The 19,664-nt window shown below is 37.9% G+C and overlaps 1 protein-coding gene across 1 annotated transcript in view; it reads right to left on the bottom strand.

Annotated features, from left to right (window-relative positions):
- Window positions 1-19,664, bottom strand: part of mRpL45 (mitochondrial ribosomal protein L45) — a 159,321-nt gene that overhangs the window by 128,413 nt on the left and 11,244 nt on the right. The window contains exon 2 of the mRNA XM_090388873.1: window positions 9,288-9,416. Within this exon, the coding sequence (XP_090244999.1) occupies window positions 9,288-9,416 (129 nt within the window). The remainder of the gene's footprint in view (window positions 1-9,287; window positions 9,417-19,664) is intronic.

Raw genomic sequence — 19,664 nt, 5'->3', positions numbered from 1 at the left:
TTAAATACAAAGGGTGCAAAAATATTTGCTGATACTATAGAGGCAGTGTTAAGTGGGTCAGAAAACTGCTAGCTTGGGGTGGATACATGGACCAACAGATTAACAGTAGCTGCTGGCAGAGGTGAAAATGATTCTTGCACTGCTTCTATTGGAATAAGCAGATGCCTGGAAAACAAGATGCAGGGTATATCAGAGACTGCTGGGAGTCATTGCGGTACAAGTAAACACATGGATTGTGTTAGGATAGCTAAGAATAGGAACAGGTGCATGGATACTTGCATATATACCAATGCTAGGAGCTTGGTAAATAAATTTGATGAATTTGAGGTGTTGGTCAAAACAACAAAGGCAGATATTGTTGGGATATCAGAGACGTGGTGTCCCACAGATATAAGGAATGCAGAAATTGGATTTGAGGAGTACAATGTGTACAAGAAGGATAGACAGGATAGGAAGGGAGGAGGGGTTATGCTATTAGTTAAGAAACACATAAAATCCAAGGAAGTGCAGTCAATCGACATCGCTGGACAGTGCAGTGTCGAGTCAGTTTGGTGTGACATACGCACTGGGAGATCAAAATTGAGAGTAGGAGTGTGTTATAGGCCTAATGACTCCGATTAGTATAATAAAAAAACTGTACAGGGAAATAGAATGGGCCAGTAAATCAGAGAGTCTTATAATGAGGGATTTTAATTTCCCAGATATTGATTGGAATTTGTGGGTTGGACATTCACACCCTAGCAAGGCTTTTGTGGATTTATTGGATGATTGTTTTCTACATCAGCATGTTCGGGATGCAATTAGAGGGAGTAATACTCTTGATCTGATTATCAGTAGTGATTCTTCATGCATTAAGAATCTGCAGATAAAGGAACCACTAGGTGGCAGTGATTACAGTGTGCTGAAGTGGGATTTACTCAAAGAGGTAACTACCGTCAGGGGTAAAGGGAAGGGTTTCTGCTTTCGTAAAGGCGACTATGGTGGTCTGAGACAGTATTTAAATTCTATATGGTGGGACCAACTGATGATGATGTTGGTCCCACCATATAGAATTTAAATACCAACAGCAAATTCAAAATGGGAGGCATTCAAAGAATTAATCTTGGAAGTTACTAGGCTTTACACATCAACTAAGAAATATTGTTCAAGGTTTAGGCCTAAATGGATGTCAGATGAACTAATGAGACGTGGCAGAGAAGAAAAATGCATGGGATACATGAAAATTAATGAGTGACATGGAAGCCTATGATAGATATAAGCTGGTCTGTAACCAAGTCACAAAGGAGATTAGGCAGGCAAATACAGATTATGAGAAATATTTGGCAAAGGATGCAAAGAAAAACAGCAAAGAGTTCTTTACCTATGTAAACTCTAGAAGGAAAGGGATGAATCAGATTGGTCCACTGGATATTGATGATCCTGCTCAGGTGGCTAACAAACTAAATGAGTATTTTCATCTACATTCACACATGAGGAGTTATTCAGGGAAGGGAATGACAGAGGTGAATTAAACTCTGGCAGTGAGCTAGATGATTTTGTAATAACAGAGGAAAGTGGAGGAGAAATTGTTGAAGATAAACATAAAACGGCACCCAGGGTGGATGGGATCTATCCAGTTATATTAAAGGAGGCAGCAAAGGAAGTAAGAAAACCCTTAGCCATAATTATGAAAGCTTCTTTGGACTCAGGAGATGTGCAAATGTGACCCCAATTCACAAAGGAGTATCAAAGGGTGACACAAGTAAGTATAGACCTGTTATTTAACTTCTGTTCGAGAAAAATTAATGGAGGCACTGGATAAAGAAGCACTGCAGGATCATCTAGACAAGACTTCAGTTATAGCTCGGACACAGCATGGTTCTGTAAAGGGAAAATCTTGCCTGACCAATTTGATTGGATACTATGTTGTGGTCACAAAGGAACTATTTGCAGGGAATAACTTTGATATCATATATTTGGATCTTAGAAAGGCTTCTGATACTGTTGCACACGGAAGACTGCTGAACAAATTGGAGCAGTGTGGCATTGGAGGCAAACTGCTGCTATGGATAAAGGGATGGTTGAGTGGGAGAAGACAGAGAGTGGTAATCAATGGACACTGCTCTTCGTGGACTGTTATTAGTGGAGTCCCTCAGGGTTCAGTATTGGGTCCATTATTGTTTTCTGTATTTATAAATGATATTGATGATGGTATATCAGGCTTAATGTCCATGTTTGCAGACGATACGAAGGTTAGCAGAGTTATTAAGGACACTAATGACAGTACGCTGCAGCAACAGGATCTAGAAAAGTTGAGCGGATGGGCTGAGAGGTGGCAAATGAAGTTTAACATTGACAAATGTAAAGAACTACATATGGGAAGCAGTAACCCCAGAGTAACATATCAGCTCTTTGGTACTACACTGACAGTGGTACAGAATGAAAAATAACTGGGGGTAATTATGCAAGCAGATGTGAAGTTTTCTGAGCAGTGCAGACGGTCTGCAAGAGTAGCTCATGGTGTCTTGTCAATGATATACAGGAATTTTTCTAGCAGAGATAACGAGGTGATTATCTCCTTGTATAAGGCAATGGTCAGGCCACACTTTGAGTACAAGTCTGGAGGCCTCATTTTAAGAAGGATGTAGAGCTGTTGGAACGAGTACAGAGAAGGGCAACAAGAATGGAACGAAGGGTTGCTCTTACGAAGAACGGCTTAAATTTTGCAAATTACAGTGTTTGGAGACTAGGCACCTGTGAGGTGATCTAATTGAGGTGTATAAAGCCTTGAATGGTTTGAGCATGCTCAATGCTGATGGGATTTTTCCTCTTGCTCAGAATAATCACCTGACAGGGCATAAATTCAAATTGAGGAAAGACAGTTGTAGGATAGATCTGCAGAAGTTTACCTTTAGCCAGCAGGTAGTTGATTGGTGGAACGGACTTCCATCTTTTGTTGTGGAAGTTGATAGCCTAAATAAATTTAAGGCAGAGCTGGACAGATATTTGGGACGAACGGAGGGGTGAAATGGGAGCATTTTTTTTGTTTTTTTTTGGCTGATGCTGCATAAGCTTGCTTTCTAGCATCGTATGCCTCTACTAATGCTAATTACTGGAGTCCACCAGGGTTTGGTGCTGGACCCATTGTTGTTTTGTGTATTTATTAATGATATCGATGAAGGTATATCAGGCTTAATGTCCAAGTTTGCAGATGATACAAAGATTGGCAGGGTTGTTAACAGTAAAAACAGTATGCTACTGCAACAGGATCTAGAAAAGTTGTTTGGCAGATGGGCTAGAAGTGGCAACTGATGTTTAACATTGACAAATGCAAAGCACTGCATATGGATAGCAGTAACCCAAGAGAAATGTACCAACTGTGTGGTACTACACTCAGGAATGTGGTAAATGAAAAAGACTTGGGGAGTAATTGTGCAGTCAGATGTGAAGTTCTCTGAGCAGTGCAGACGGGATATCAGAGCTGGTCATAGAGTCTTGTCAATGATATATAGAAATTTTGGTAGCAGAGACAAGGCAGTGATTATCCTCTTGTATAAAGCAATGGTCAGACGACACCTTGAGTAGTGCATAGAGGTCTGGAGGCCTCATTTTAGGAAGGATGTAGAGTTGCTAGAATGAGTACAAAGAAGGGCAACAAGGTTGGGGAGAGAAACAAAGGGGTGCTCTTACCAAGAAAAGCTTAAGTTCTGTCAAGTTGCAGAGTCTGGAGACTAGGCATCTGCGAGGTGATCTCATTAAGGTGTATAAGGCCTTGAATATTTTGAGCATGCTCAATGCTGATGGGATTCTTTCTGCTTGCTCAGATTACGAACCTGAGGGGGCACAGATTCAAATTGAGGAAAGACAGTTGCAGATCACATGTGCGGAAGTTTGCCTTTAGCCAGCAAGTAGTTCATTGCTGGAACAGACTTCCATCTGTTGTGGAAGTCATTGGTGGCTTGTGACTCTGATGTATGGGGGTGCTGCTTCTAAAAGTTACATTCAATTGCCTTATTTATAAGACATGTAGACATAGATAGTAATAATAATAAGTAAGTCAAAAATATTAAAAAACATTAACTGGACACTTATCATTAACAGATTTGGGTAATGTTGAAATTTTGTTTAAAAATAAAATCCATTTTTCGGTTTTTATTTAAATTAGATTAATAACTTTTTCATTCAAGTTTTGTGCAATGTTGAGATTGGCACTGCTCGCTCCGCAGTTCCTTTGACTCGTGTATCACCTCTAAAAAATGTATTGGTACCCTGCCAACTAAGCATTTGACTCCACCACCGACAGCAAATTTTGGAACTGTGTAGCACACAGTTCCATCTATGGTTAAACTTCAAAGTTTAAAACTATTTCATGTTTCTATCTGTTTATTATTGAAATGATTACTGGAAATAGTTGTTTTCCCGTGAACCAAAGGCCTTAGCATATGGTTGGGCAATGAATGGCCCGAGCTCAGTTTAATACTTGTATTAAATAAAGTAATTATTTATTTTTTATTATTATCTTTTTTTGATTATTGAAAATAGAGGATGAGTATACTATATGCAGGACATGTTAATAAAAATATTCATTGTGTTGCATCGTTCTTCACAAAACTTCATATAACCCCGACTGTATACTTCATTTAGATTTAAAAGGCTGGGGGTTGCTGCAGTTCTGCAGTGCCTACCAATGAGCCATCGCTGGTGGAAAATGATAGCTTAAATAAATTTAAGGCTGAACTAGACAATCATTTGGAATGGCCGGATGGATGCTTATATCACAACAAACTGACTGAACGTTGCGCTGGTCACCCTTGTCAACTGGATGCACTGCTTTAGATTTAATATGCATCTTTAATTAAAAACATAACCCCTCCTGTCCTGTCTGCCTTCCTGTATACATTGTACTCCCCATATTCAAATTCAGCATCACTTTTGTCTGAGTGACGTCATGTCTCTGCAATCTCTACAGTGCTTGTATTTAATCAGTACTTCAAATTCATCAAATTTATTTGTCTGATTTCACTGACCTGATTTCATCAGGTCATGCTGGATAAGTCATCAGTTCAGTCATGTTTTAAGTCATTAGTACCTACTTGGATCACTGTACACCTCTTATTACACATAAAAGCTGATAGCTGATTAATCACATCATCTATTTTCACCTGACAGATATATTCTGATTCTGTTCCATTTGTCTTTATTAAAGAATATATATCTGATTTCCCTTACAATAGAATCCCCCAGTATAATTCCTCGTAAATTTTCTTTAAGATATCAACTTGTGTTCTCAGAGGTGAAGGTAAAAAAAGCCAACACGAGAACCACGGGAAATGTTTGCTAACTTACCCGGAAAATTAGTTTCCTGATACTGCACTCTAGCACTGCTCGATCAGTTGTTGTTATTTGGTTTTTAGGAGCATTAGCAACTAAGGCCATATTGCTCCGGGAATATGCGGTAGTCATTCCCTGACCTTTCCACATCCTCCGTATTTGGTGGTCACGGGCTTGAACCCCGGTCTAATCAAGAAGCATGTGCTATGCACTGCTGCTCCTGACCACCTGGCTACGGAGGCACCACCCTCGCTCAGTAAACAGATGTTAGCTGTTATCAGTCTGGAGCAGAAGTCAAGAACGATATATTGATTGACAGGTAAGCATGGCAAACAATGTACTGATTGGTGCGTGAACACAACAAACGATAACATCAGTTTAGTATCACTTGCCCTAATCTCAGAAGCATTAATGGTCACTTGCCTCAATGGTAACGTGAATGTAACCTAATCGCACATGAATGTTTTAAAAGGTCAGGTTACCTCCACTTCAATCCCATGGGAGCTTGAACCCCTCCAGAAGTGGAGGAGATAACCTGACCTTTTTTCTTTAGAATCATGGGTGGACTAGTGCATAAATTGTTTATTAACAAAATATTAATTTTTTATTACTGTATTTTTAATGACACTTTAAAGACACACGGATACTCACGTATCATAATGTCAATCAATACCTCAATAGCTATTCACAATATATATATTAATCAATTTTATTTTATGGTATCTATCTGTAGGGAATTAGGTGTATAAGGACGAAACTAACAAGTTAGTAAAAGTAAACTAGCTTTAGCCTGGAAGGCCTATATAAAATTATAATAATGAAAAATGGGAATAAAAATAAAAAATAGAAATAAACATAAAAAATAAAAAATGAAAATAACAATAAAAAATGTTAATAAACAATGAAAATAAAAATGATGTTGGTTACATATATATATGTAAAGAATCTTTATTTTCCTATTATTTTCTAACCTAACCTTTAAGCTTCGGTCAGGAAATATAACAAAACCTTTTATATTATTTTCTAACCATTTAAGGATAGGAAATATAATGAAATATTCCTAACCAATTAAGGTTATGAAATATAATGTAAAATAAAGAAACCTTTTCCTTTTTTCCTAACCAAACCTAAATCAATAATATAGTAAAAACACTCATGAACTCCAAAAATTTGCTTTTAATAATGAGAAAAAAACATAATGGAGAACATAATAGAACAGAACTTTTTCAGGAAAAAAAAAAAAAAAACAATTTCATGAGTACAAATCACATAGTTTGACCTCAATAGCTAGTCACAATTTGATTAGTAATATTCTGAAAAGTATCTTCATGATTTTTCCCATAAATTTGCCACCACATATATTCATTCATGTGACCCGTCAACATATATTTACAGCTGCCATATAGTCTTCAATCACTTTTTAGTCTCTTCCACTGGGCTTCGATATTATTCGTATGTGTTCCTATGTGTGGATCTACAAAATGTTTCTTGTGTTTCACCGTTAAATATTTGTAATTCTTTTTTTCTAAGGCTGTACCATTCATCTGTTATGATGGTAGTATTTTTCTTCACTACTTTTCTAATAATGCGTTAAAAGAGTTTTTGCTTTCCGATTTTTTATGAATTTCATGAAGACGAATTATGATTCTTTTTCAAATACTCCAAACACCATTTCTTCTTAGCAGTTAAATTTCATCCTCTGCGATGTTTTGGTTTTACCAATACAGTTTTCATCTGCTTCTACAGTTTTCCCCAATCCACCCAACTTATTGGGTTTTTTTAACAACTGCAATTTGCAAATATCTCTTAGTTTCTTATAAAACTTAATTGCTCTTACTTTCGAAATCTTCAGATGGTATGCTATCGTAGTTACTGGCATGCACATTGACCAAAAGTATATAATATACATTATCTTTTTTTCCTGGAAGTTTTGTCTTTTCCATAAAACTACGTTTTCATAAAGAAACTCGCGTAGAACATTTTTTACAATACCAGAACTTTCCACATAACTCTGTTCGTGATTCAATTAGTTTAAAATAATCATTGCACTTAAAACAGTACAATTTCGGTTTTATTAATTTAGTTTTCATCAAAAAATCAAGCAATGTTTTATTTTCCTTACAAATTTATTCCATCTTTAAAAGATTCATCATTACTATTACCTGTTTGCCGTTCATTACAAAACTAATTATACACCATTCTTACTCATAAATACACATCATAATGCCAACCAATGACTACACAGTAGCTTGTCACCTGTCATGTCCACCACCAAACACTTCTTCATTTTCCATGCCTACCTGTCAATCAATATATTGTTCTCGACTTCTGCTCCAGACCAATAACACCTACTGGCTGTTTACCGAGTGAGCAGCACTAGAGTGTGGTATTGAGATACTAATTTCCTGGGTAAGTTAGCTGATGTTTCCCGTGGTTCTTGTGTTGGCTTTCTTTACTTTAGAGAGTCTCAGAGACTCTCTCAGAGAGTCAATCTCAACTAAGAGAACACAGATTTGTAATTTAAGATTAGTGAACTCTCTACATCTAGCACACAGAGATGAATTGCTATCAGCTAGACAAAGTTCTGCATGCCAGGAACAGTGAGTACAAAGAAAAAGTCTGTAACACACAGCTGAATTGTCAGTGACAATTCTCCATTAGTCTTGACATCCTATGACATGCCATACATAGCTTTCCCAGTTGAACCCATAACTTACAAATGCAAAGTACTGCATATGGGTATAAGTAACCCCAGAGAAACGTACCAACTGTGTGGTACTACACCTAAAAATGAAAGTAGAAAATGAAAAAGACCTGGGAGTAATTGTGCAGGCAGATATGAAGTTTTCTGAGCAATGCAGACAGGCTGCCAGGGCAGGTCATGGGGTTTTGTCAATGATATATAGGAATTTTGCTAGCAGGGAAAAGGAGGTTGATTATCCCTCTGTATAAGGCAATGGTCAGGCCACGCCTTGAGTACTGCGTACAGGGCTGGAGGCCTCATTTTAGGAAGGATGTAGATTTACTTGAGCGTGTACAGAGAAGGGCAACAAGATTGGTGAGGGGAATGAAGGGATCCTCTTACCAAGGTGATCTGATTGAGGTGTATAAGGCCTTCAATGGGTTCAGCACGCTGAATTCTGATGAGATTCTTCCACTTGTTCAGATTACGAACCTAAAGGGGTATAAATTCAAATTAAGAAAAGACAGATGTAGAATAGATGTGCGGAAATTTGCCTTTAGCCAGTGGGTGGTTAATTGCTGGAACAAACTTCCATCTGTCGTTGTGGAAGTTGATAGGTTGAATAAATTTAAGGAGGAACTGGACAGGCATTTGGAGGGAATGGTGTGATTTTTTTTTTTTTTTTTTGGCTGATGCTGCATAAGCTCATACTCATGCTTTCTTGCATCACATGCCGCCACCAATACTACTACTACTACTACTTCAGTAAAAGAAAAGTAAAGATTTAAATAAAGTCATTTGTCTGAAAGTAGTGTAATATCAGGGTAACTTGTAAAGGCAAACTTTGTAGTGTTGTGAGTATACCACAGCACTAATTAGGCATTTTAAACACTGCTGGTGACAAAAAACACATGAAAGGACAAGACAGTCCTCACAACTCCTCATAATTTTAATAAGTCCAAATAACATTAGTTCTTTTATAGTTTTGAAGCTTGAAATGTGTATATTCAATTTTCAATTACATAAAATGTCCAAAAATAAAATTTATATTTGTGAGATGTTAACATTCAAACAATAACTTGCATGTTAATGTGACACAGTGTGAGATAGTTATGGCTCAACTGAAGGTTCACAACAACTATGCAGAGAATTTCAATATTGCAGTATCCAATCTCAAAAATCAATAAAAAAAAAAGTAAATAGTGAGCCCAAAAATATGGAGGATAGAGTGTACTAATTTTACCAAACAAATTATTTTTTTCTGATCACTGCACATATCTTTCATGAAAATTACCTTTTTAGCTCTTTCTTTCTTAAATTTTGGATTCCAGTGCTTTCTTCTCCATTGATAACATGCTTGTAGAGGCGCAGGATGAAAAAGCTCAATTAAGTTTCCTATAGGACCATCACTAAAAGCACTTCCCTAAAAAAAAAAAAATAACAATAATAATGTTACAGAAAATAGAAAGTGGCATTTATGTTTTTGAGATCTCATAATTAATATTTCATGAATATGAATGACAGCATCTCTATAAGCAAGACCTTACTCTTTGAGAGCTGATAAGTTGACTTTTTTATTACTTACAAATTACTGCTTTTTTTTTTTATTTTGGTTTAAAACTCATGGTTCATTTGTTACTTGTGCTTATCTGATAAAGTATTTGCTATTTACTTGGTTTTCAAGTTTTTTGTCACCATTGTTAGTGTACCAACATAACAATATAACTGCACTTTAATAGTTTTCTATATAATTCTGTAGGAGTACAGTTATTTATTAGATGTTATATTCAGTTCATAAACTATAAATGTATAGCATTACAAACATGATCACATAATTGTAACTATATAACATAGAATATAACATAACTAAAATAGTACAGTAAGTACTTCCGCAGAATAATTCAGACACAGTTTATACTATATACATGTTATATTATGCCACTATATGTGCTATACTATATTATACTCGTATCTCTTAACTTCATGCAACATTCATAAATTCAGATTAGAATCATGCCTCAGACTAGAGCAGAGAAACAAAAGGATCAAAGCAGAATGAATGCTTTGGCTCAGGGGACTTCGCAATTAACAGTTCCCTTAAAAATCAAGGTAGTAGTAGTAGTGGCATGTGATGCAAGAAAGCAAGTGTATGAGCTTATGCAGCATCAGCCAAAAAAAAAAAAATCACACCATACTCTCCAAATGCCTGTCCAGTTCCTCTTTAAATTTATTTAACCTATCAACTTCCACAATGACAGATGGAAGTTTGTTCCGGCAGATAACCACCCGCTGGCTAAAGGCAAATTTCTGCGCATCTATTCTACATCTGTCCTTTCTTAATTTGAATTTATGCCCCCTTAGGTTCGTAATCTGAACAAGTGGAAGGATCCCATCAGAATTCAGCACGCTCAACCCATTCAAGGCCTTATACACCTCAATCAGATCACCGAGCAGGTGTCTAGTCTCCAGCCACTGCAATTTGCAGAACTTAAGCCTCTCTTGGTAAGAGGATCCCTTCATTCCCCTCACCAATCTTGTTGCCCTTCTCTGTACACACTCAAGCAAATCTACATCCTTCCTAAAATGAGGCCTACAGACCTGTATGCAGTACTCAAGGCGTGGCCTGACCACTGCCTTATACAGAGGGACAATCACCTCATTTTCCCTGCTAGCAAAATTCCTATATATCATTGACAAAACCCCATGACCTACCCTGGCAGCCTGTCTGCATTGCTCAGAAAACTTCATATCTGACTGCACAATTACTCCCAGGTCTTTTTCATTTTCTACCACCTTAATTGTAGTACCACACATTTGGTACGTTTCTCTGGGGTTACTTCTACCCATATGCAGTACTTTGCATTTGTCAAGGTTAAACTTCAGTTGCCACTTCTTAGCCCATCTGCCCAAATTATCTAGATCCTGTTGCAGTAGCACACTGCCATTGCTGTCATTAACAACCCTGCCAACCTTTGTATCATCTGCAAACTTCGACATTAAGCCTGATATACCTTCATCAATATCATTGATAAATATACAAAACAACAGTGGACCCAACACCGAACCCTGTGGGAGTCCATGAAGAGCAGCACCCATTGATTACCACCCTCTGTCTTCTCCCACTTAACCATCCTTTTATCCATTGTAGCAACTTACCCTTAATACCATTCTGCAATTTGCTCTCTATTTTGTTGTCTCTTTACAAAATTATCTTTAGCTGGGCTTAATACAGCCAAAGGGGGTGCTTGTTTGTTTTAGGATTTTATGGCACATTAGCATCTAAGGCTATAATGCACCAAGTCAACAAAGGGGATGCCTTTGTGTGTGTGTGTTCATTGTAAATAGCATGAGTAGGTTAAGCACAAATTTAGTGTTCTGATGGGCTTATATATCAGCTTGAAGAAGACGGCTAATGCCTCGAGTACTCATTTGCTCCTCCACCTCTCAAGCTTGATGCTTGAGTACGTGCTGAAGTGCTCCTCCATAGCCAGGAGGGAAGGAGTAGCAGTGTGTAACACACGCTTCTTGATTAGACCAGGGGTTCGATCCCGTCACCACCAAATATGGAGGATGCGGAAAGGTCAGGGAATTACCACGGCATATTCCCAGAGCAATATGTTCTTAATTGCTAATGCTCCTAAAATCCAAATAACAAACAAACAAACAAATGTGCTCAAGCAACAGATAGCACAACAACATCCATTATCATTATGGCAGAGATCTTTAATACACAGGAGGTAAATTCTCTGACAAGAGAGGCAGTTGTCACTGACTATATTGTCAGGGAAAGAGGAAATATGGTGTTGAGTTGGGCAGCTGAGAGCTACCCAACTCAATGCCAGTGCATCGGGCAACACAGTGGCAATCCCCAAAGCATGCAGTAGTCCCACGGGAGGTAATTGTCATTTTGTCAGTGACTCTACTGTCAGCAAAATGGGAAATATACTGTGCAAAAAGGATAGATGGAACAGGACTGAGGTATGTCTGTTAGGGACAAAAGTAGATGTTGTAGAGCATATATCATCTTTTATGGGAATGAAGGATCGTATTGTACATGTCAGCACTAATGATATTAAGAGTAGGAGATCTAAGGACTTACTTAAAAGGTACAGGGCAATGTTGGAAAAAAGTTGCAAATTAAGATTAAATTTTAAATTTCTGCAGTTCCGTTCAGACATGATAGGAGGGAGTATACGTTCAGATCCTTGTCAATCAACCTGGCCCTGGAGAGACTCTGCAAGGTTTGTGGGATAGAAATTTTCTCAGGTGGTCTGTGCTTATTAACAGGAGAAACTGTTTCTGCAGAGACAGGATATACTTAAACAGAATGGTGCAAGAATATTTGTTGATGTTATCAAGGCAGCGTTAGGTGTGTTGGAAAACTGCTAGCTGGGAGGGCATATACAGACTGATAGATTAGCCAGAGTCACACATGGAGGTAAAAGTGATACTTGCACCACTTCTTGAATAAGCAGTAGCCTGGAAAGCAAGGTATCAGGGATTTCAAGCCCTGCGGTGCATCATCAGGGAACAAGTAAATACACAGGCTGCTGTTATTATTGTTTCGAGAGTTTTTGGCACCTCCTGGGCCTGTTCATGGCTTGAAGGCAAAAAACTGTATGTATAAATCTTCCATATAATGATTATTCAAAAACGATTATATAAATTTATGGATTTTAAATATAAAACAGTTCTTTGAAATTTTCATCATTACTAAGAATCTATGTAAAGTTAATGGTTCCTCCAAATTGGATAGAGAGAGAGAGCTAAAGCTGGATTTACAGATAATTGATTGTTGAGGATATTCAATGAGGATATGCTTGATTGTGAGCTGGAATTGGCAGAATGAAGATTGAGGGGTGGGGGTTTCTTTCCTATAAGCAAAAACAGATGAGTTGAACAAAAATGGCTGCCGAGGAGTGTTTTTTTTTTTTTTTTTTTTTAAAGAAAGGAATGGAGTCTTGCAAAATCACTTCTTGTCTGTTTCACCTGAAACTACAGTAGATAGTAATAGTGGCATGTGATGCAAGAAAGCAAGCGTATGAGCTTATGTAGCATCAGCCAAAAAAAAAAAAAATTCACACAACCATTACCTCTAAATGTTTGTACAGTTTCTCCTTAAATTTATTTAACCTATCAATTTCCACAATGACAGGTGGAAGTTTGTTCCGGCAGATAACCACCCACTGGCTAAAGGCAAATTTCCGCACATCTATTCTACAGATGTCTTTCCTCAATTTGAATTTATGCCCTCTTAGGTTCGTAATCCCATCAGAATTCAGCATGCTCAACCCATTCAAGGCCTTATACACCTCAATCAGATCACCTCGCAGGTGCCTAGTCTCCAGCCGCTGCAATTTGCAGAACTTAAGTCTCTCTTGGTAAGAGAACCAATTCTTTCCCCTCACCAATCTTTTTACTCTACTTTCTACACACTCAAGCAAATCTACATCCTTCCGAAAATGAGGCCTCCTGACCTGTACGCAGTACTCAAGGCATGGACTGACCATTGCCTTATACAGAGGGACAATCACCTCCTTTTCCCTGCTGGCAAAATTCCTGTATATCATTGACAAAGCCCCATGACCTGCTCTTGCAGCCTGTCTGTATTGTTCAGAAAACTTCATATCTGATTGCACAATTACTCTCAGGTCTTTTTCATTTTCTACGCCCTAAGTGTAGTACCACACAGTTGGTACATTCCTCTGGGGTTACTTCTACCCATATGCAGTACAGTACTTTGCATTGTCAATGTTAAACTTCAGTTGCCACTTCTCAGCCCATCTTCCCAAATTTTTTAGATCCTGTTGCAGTAGCACACTGCCATTACTGTCATTAACAACCCTGCCAACCTTTGTATCATCTGCAAACTTCGACACTAAACCTGATATACCTTCATCATTACCATTGATAAATGTGTCGACCGGGCGAGCCAGGTGGGTAAAGTGCCTGCCTGGCAACCCAAAGGTTGCGGGTTCAAATCCTGCCTTGGGCTTGGATATCACGATGGTGCTGCACTATCCGGTTGGATCTCATGACCACGATACACGAAGGAAGCAGGAAAAAACTGGTTCCTTCGTGTATCACTCACATCATGCGATAAAAAAATTTAAAAAATTGATAAATATACAAAACAACAGCGGGACTCCACTAATAACATTAGTCCATGAAGAGCAGTGCCCATTGATTACCACCCTCTGTTTTCTCCCACTCAACCATCCTTTTATCCATTGTAGCAACTTACCCTTAATACCATTCTGCTTCAATTTGTACAGTAACTTTCCATGCACAACAGTTTCAAAAGCTTTCCTGAAACTCAAGTATATGATATCAAAATTATTTTTTGCATCCAGTTCCTTTGTAAGCACATCATAATATCCAATAAAATTTGTCAGACAAGACTTTCGCTTAACAAACCTATGCTGTGTCTGAATTATTGCTGCAGTCTTGTCTAGACGATCCTGCAATGCATCTTTAACCAGTGACTCCATTATTTTACCTGGAACAGAAGTTAAACTAACTGGTCTGTAATTACTCGTGACACCCTTCAATCCCCATTTGTAAATTAGGGATACATTTGCACATCTCCAGTCCGTGGGGATCTCCCCTGAGTCCAAGGATGCTCTCATAATTATGGCTAAGGGTATGATTAGTTCCTTCGCCACCTCCTTTAATATAACTGGATAGATCCCATCCACCCCAGGTGCATTTCTTATGTTTGACTTCAACAATTTCTCCTCCACTTTGCTCTCAGTTATTACAAAATCATTAAGCACCCTGCTACAATTTAATAACAATCTGGCATTTTCAATCCTTAATAACTCCTCATGTGTTAATGTAGATGCAAAATACTCATTCAGTTTTTTTGCTATCTGAGGTGGATCATCAACAGCAAGATCATCAAGTAGACCAATCTGATTCATCCACTTCCTTTTAGAGTTTATATAAGTAAAGAAATCCTTGATGTTTTTCTTAGCATCCTTTGCCAAAGATTTCTCGTAATCTGCCTTATTCTTAGTTACCCTAACACATCCCATATACCCACCTGTTTCATGATGACTGCCATCAGTCCCTGAAACCCTCCTTTGTGACTCGATTACAGACTAGCTTATATTTGCTGTAGGCTTCTGTGTTGCTTGATAATTTATATGCATCCCATGCATTTTTCTTCTCTGCCACGAGTCTCATTAGTTCATTTGACAATCATTTAGGCCTAAACCTTGAACGATATTTCTTAATAGGTATGAAATGTTTAGTAGCTTCCACGATTAATTCTTTGTGGGAATTAATAAGAAGAAATAAGTGGGAAGCTTAGAATTTGCTGTTGGTAACATCATCAGTTGGTCCCACTGTAGTCACCTTTACAGAAGCAAAAACCCTTTCCTTTACCCCTGATGGTAATTATATCTTTAAGTAAATCCCACATCAATACACTGTTATCACTGCCACCTAGTGGTTCCTTTATCTGCAAATTCTTAATACACGAATGATCACTGCTGATAACCAGATCAAGAGTATTATCTCTCTGGTTGCCTCTCGAACATGCTGCTGCTGAAAAGAATCATCCAATAAATCCACAAAAGTCTTACTAGTGTGCGAGTGACCAACCACAAGTCAATATCTGGTAAGTTAAAATCCCCCATTATAACACATTCCGATTTACTAGCCCACTCTATGTCTCTGTACAATTGTTCATTGTACTCATTTGAGTCATTAGGCCTATAACACACTGCTACTCTTATTTTTGCTTTTGCAGTGCTTATGTCACACCAAACTGTCCATCTGTATCAACTGGATGCACTTCTTTTGATTTTATGTTTTTCTCAATTAACAGCATAACCCCTCGTCCCTTCCTATCCTGTCTATCCTTTCTGTACACATTGTACTCCCCAAATTCCAATTCTGTATTCCTAATATCTGTGTGACACCACGTCTCTGATATCCAAACAATATCTGCCTTTAATGTCTTGACCAAAACTTCAAGTTCATCAAATGTATTTACTATACTTCTAGCATTGGTATACATGCACCTATTCTTATTCTTAGTTACCCTAACTAAGAATAGGAAACCCATATACCCACCTGTTTCATGATGACTGCCATCAGTCCCTGAAACCCCCAGCACCCCTCGCTCCAGGCTGCTGTTTATTCTAATAGAAGTAGTGCAAGAATCACCTTCACCTCTGCCTGCAGCTACTTTTAACCTTTGAGTCTGTGAATTCCCCAAAGCTAGCAGTTTTCCGACCCACCTAACACTGCCTTGATAGCCTCAGCAAATATTCTTGCACTCTTTCTATTTAAGTATATCCCATCCCTGTAAAAGCAGTCTCTCCTATTAGCAAGCACAGACTACGCTGAAAAAAATTCTACCTTATGAGCCTTGCACATTTCCTCCAGGGTCGAATTGATTGACAAGGCTCTCATCATGTACTCCCTCCTATCGTGTCTGGGCAGTATTGCACACTTTCAAATTTAACCCTAACTCACGACTTTTGCAACATTGACCTGTACATGTTAAGTAAATCTGCAGATCTCCTACTGGGGGGGAGGTTTCTCTCCTATAAGCAAAAACAGATGAGTTGAACAAAAATGACCAACGAGGAGTGTTTTTTATGAAAGGAAAGGAGTCTTGCAAAATCACTTCTTGTCTGTTTCTCACGAAACTACAGTAGATGTCCATGGTTGCAGTTATTTTTTTATCTGCAGGAGTTTATTACTGGTTTGAGTTCGCCACAGTTGAGACCAGTGAACACATGCATATGTAGGACACAGTTGACAGGAAAATCCAGTATCAAGATGTTTAACAGTATGATCAGCACATCCATTATCTGGGATTCCAACATGAACCTTGTTAGGATAACTAAGAGTAAGAACAAGTGCACGAATACTTCATTTATACTAATGCTAGAAGGACAGTAAATAAACCATGAATTTGAATTAACTGATTAAGTTATCAGATGCACATATTGCAGGAATACCTGATAACCAATAACTATATATAGACATAAGAGATGCAGAATTTGATTATAGAAGAGTGTAATGTGTACAGAAAGGACAGGAGGAGTGGAGGGGTTATGTTATTAGTCGAGAAGCATATTAAATCCAAGACAGTGCATCCAGTTGACATGGGTGGCCAGTGGAATGTTGAGTCACTCAGGTGTAACATAAGCACTAGAAAAATGAAAATGAGAGTAGGAGTATGTATTGCCATAATGACTATATTGAGCATAACAAACAATAGAGTTGGCCAATTAATCATAATGTCTTATAATGTGGGATTTTAACTTTCCAGGTATTAAATGGAACTTGTGGGTTGGTCATACATACACTAGGGAGAATTTTGTGGATTTATTGGATGATTGTTTTCTACAGTAGCATGTTAGAGATGCAACAAGAGAAAACAATACCCTTGATCTGATTATTAGCAGCAATTCTTCATGCATTAAGAATCTGCAGGTAAAATATCCACTGGGTAGTAGTGATCACAGTGTACTGATGTTGGATTAATTAAGGGTAAAGGGCTTTACCAAGGGTAAAGGGAAGGAATTTTGCTTTCATAAGAATGACTGCAGACAATACTTATACCTATTAAGTTAAGATCATGTGAATTTTTTTGGTCTTAACTTAGTAAGTACTGTTTTACCTGGGTTTGGAAACCAAAACCCTATGGATTTTGGTTTCCAATCCCAGTTTGCTATATTATCTCCTTAGTGTTAAATTTTTCATTAACAAAGCACTAAACTGTAATATAATTGGTAAAACTGTTATTGGGACAACAGAGATGGGTATGCAAGAGCCACTCATTTCATTTAGTTATTTCTCTACTCAAAGCCCTTGATGTGTAGCAGAGAAATGTCATTGCGGATGAATTTATAGATTGACAATGATAATATTAGTATTAACATTAGTTTTAGTTTTTAGCATTAGATTAAATATAGGCAGATATGTAGCTTTAGACATACACATTGCTAGTCAGCACCATACTTGCTTAATCTGCCTGTAATGCAACTGAACAATTTGGCTAATCTCACACAATTCCTATAATATACATTAATCTAAAAATCAGATATATATATATATATTGTGCTTTAATCATGTAGGTGCTGGATCCAGCTGACTTTCAAAAATCAGATATATATATATATATATATATATATATATATATATAGTAAAGAATAATGATATAGAGAAGCTATATGATATGGGGGGGAGAATTAAGTTTGAAATTAGATAAGTCTGAATTACAATAACATAAATTATGGATCAGGGACACTGCTATAGCAAAACGTACCCTACAGCCATAATGTGTATATGTATATATAAAATATTTTAAGTATAAAATATATATATATATATATTTTTTTTTTATATATATAATATATATATTGTGTTTTTATTATTATTATTATTGGCCATACAGTGCAAGGAAGCCTGAGGCTTATGCTGCACCAGCCAAAAAAAATAATAATAAAAATCTGAATTACCCTGAGAGGGAGAGAGAGTTTTAATCATGTAGGTGCTGGATCCAGCTGACTTTCCTTAAACTGTCAACCCCAACCATCCATACAGATAGCATATTCCAATAAGTAATGGCTCACTGGTTAGAAAACGTCCTATAATCCAGTCTAAACTCTCCTCCACCCATCTGAATTTATGGCCAAAAGTTCTATTATCATTAATAACTGAAACATTCATTTCACCTTTATTTATTTTACTATTTCCTCTGAGCCCTGCTGAATTCAATCATATCTTCTCTAAGGTACTAAGTTATCAAGCTCTATAGCTGAACTGTAGAGGAAATGGAAGGTACATACAATACTCTCTCATGTAGAAGTTCACGAAACAGGGCCTAACTTGAGGATATGGCAGGCCCTAGGCAAAAGTATTTTGCCTAGAGCTCGCCTCAAGAATGGCGTTAAAGATGTTCATGATTGCCATCTCGAGTCTCCATAGTTGATGATGGCCAAGTCATCAGCGAATGCCAGCTGGGTGATGTTCTGGTGTTCACTCACCAGCCAGGTGTTGAATACTGCATTTCAGCATAGTGGTACAAGAATTGACCCCTGGGGGGGCATCCCCTAGTGACTTGCCTGGTTATTTGACATTGGTTGCATTGCATAGTGACTCTTCTGTTATCAAAGTAACTGGAGATCAGCTTGTATATTGAATTTGACACTTCAGCCTCCCCGAACCTCTCCAGGATGCTTTGCCACCAAAGCATCTCAAACGCCCCTTTGAAGTTCACGAAGAGGCGGAGAGCATATTTCTTGTATGTTTCACGTGGAGTGGTGATGGCTTTGATGGTGTCTTCAGCACACAGCCCCTTTTTCAATCCATACTGGTTGGGTGATTCTAGGCTTTTAGCTTTGTATGCATCAGTAAATCTGGTTTCAATTAGTTTCTCGAGGATTCTTCCATTTACAGAAAGCAGGGCAATGGGCCTGTACAAGTATGAGTTGTCTTGCAGCTTGCTGATACGTTTCAGTAGAATTTTGAGAGTGGCACATTTCCATAAGCAGGGGAAGACCCCCCAGCTCTCAAGCAGGAATTGTAGAGGTTCTGTAGATCTGGGGAGACGACCCAGATCCTTTTGATGACATCAACTTCAAGCAGGTATGGACCGGGGCATGTGCCTGATCTGGTAGAACAATTGGAAGACTTATGTAATGCC

Source organism: Mastigoproctus giganteus, chromosome 14, assembly GCF_048544385.1.
Source record: "Mastigoproctus giganteus isolate SK-2022 chromosome 14, ASM4854438v1, whole genome shotgun sequence".
Lineage (NCBI taxonomy): Eukaryota > Metazoa > Arthropoda > Arachnida > Uropygi > Thelyphonidae > Mastigoproctus > Mastigoproctus giganteus.
The sequence above is the reverse complement of the archived record's forward strand: the minus strand, read 5'-3'. Positions and strand labels throughout refer to the sequence as shown.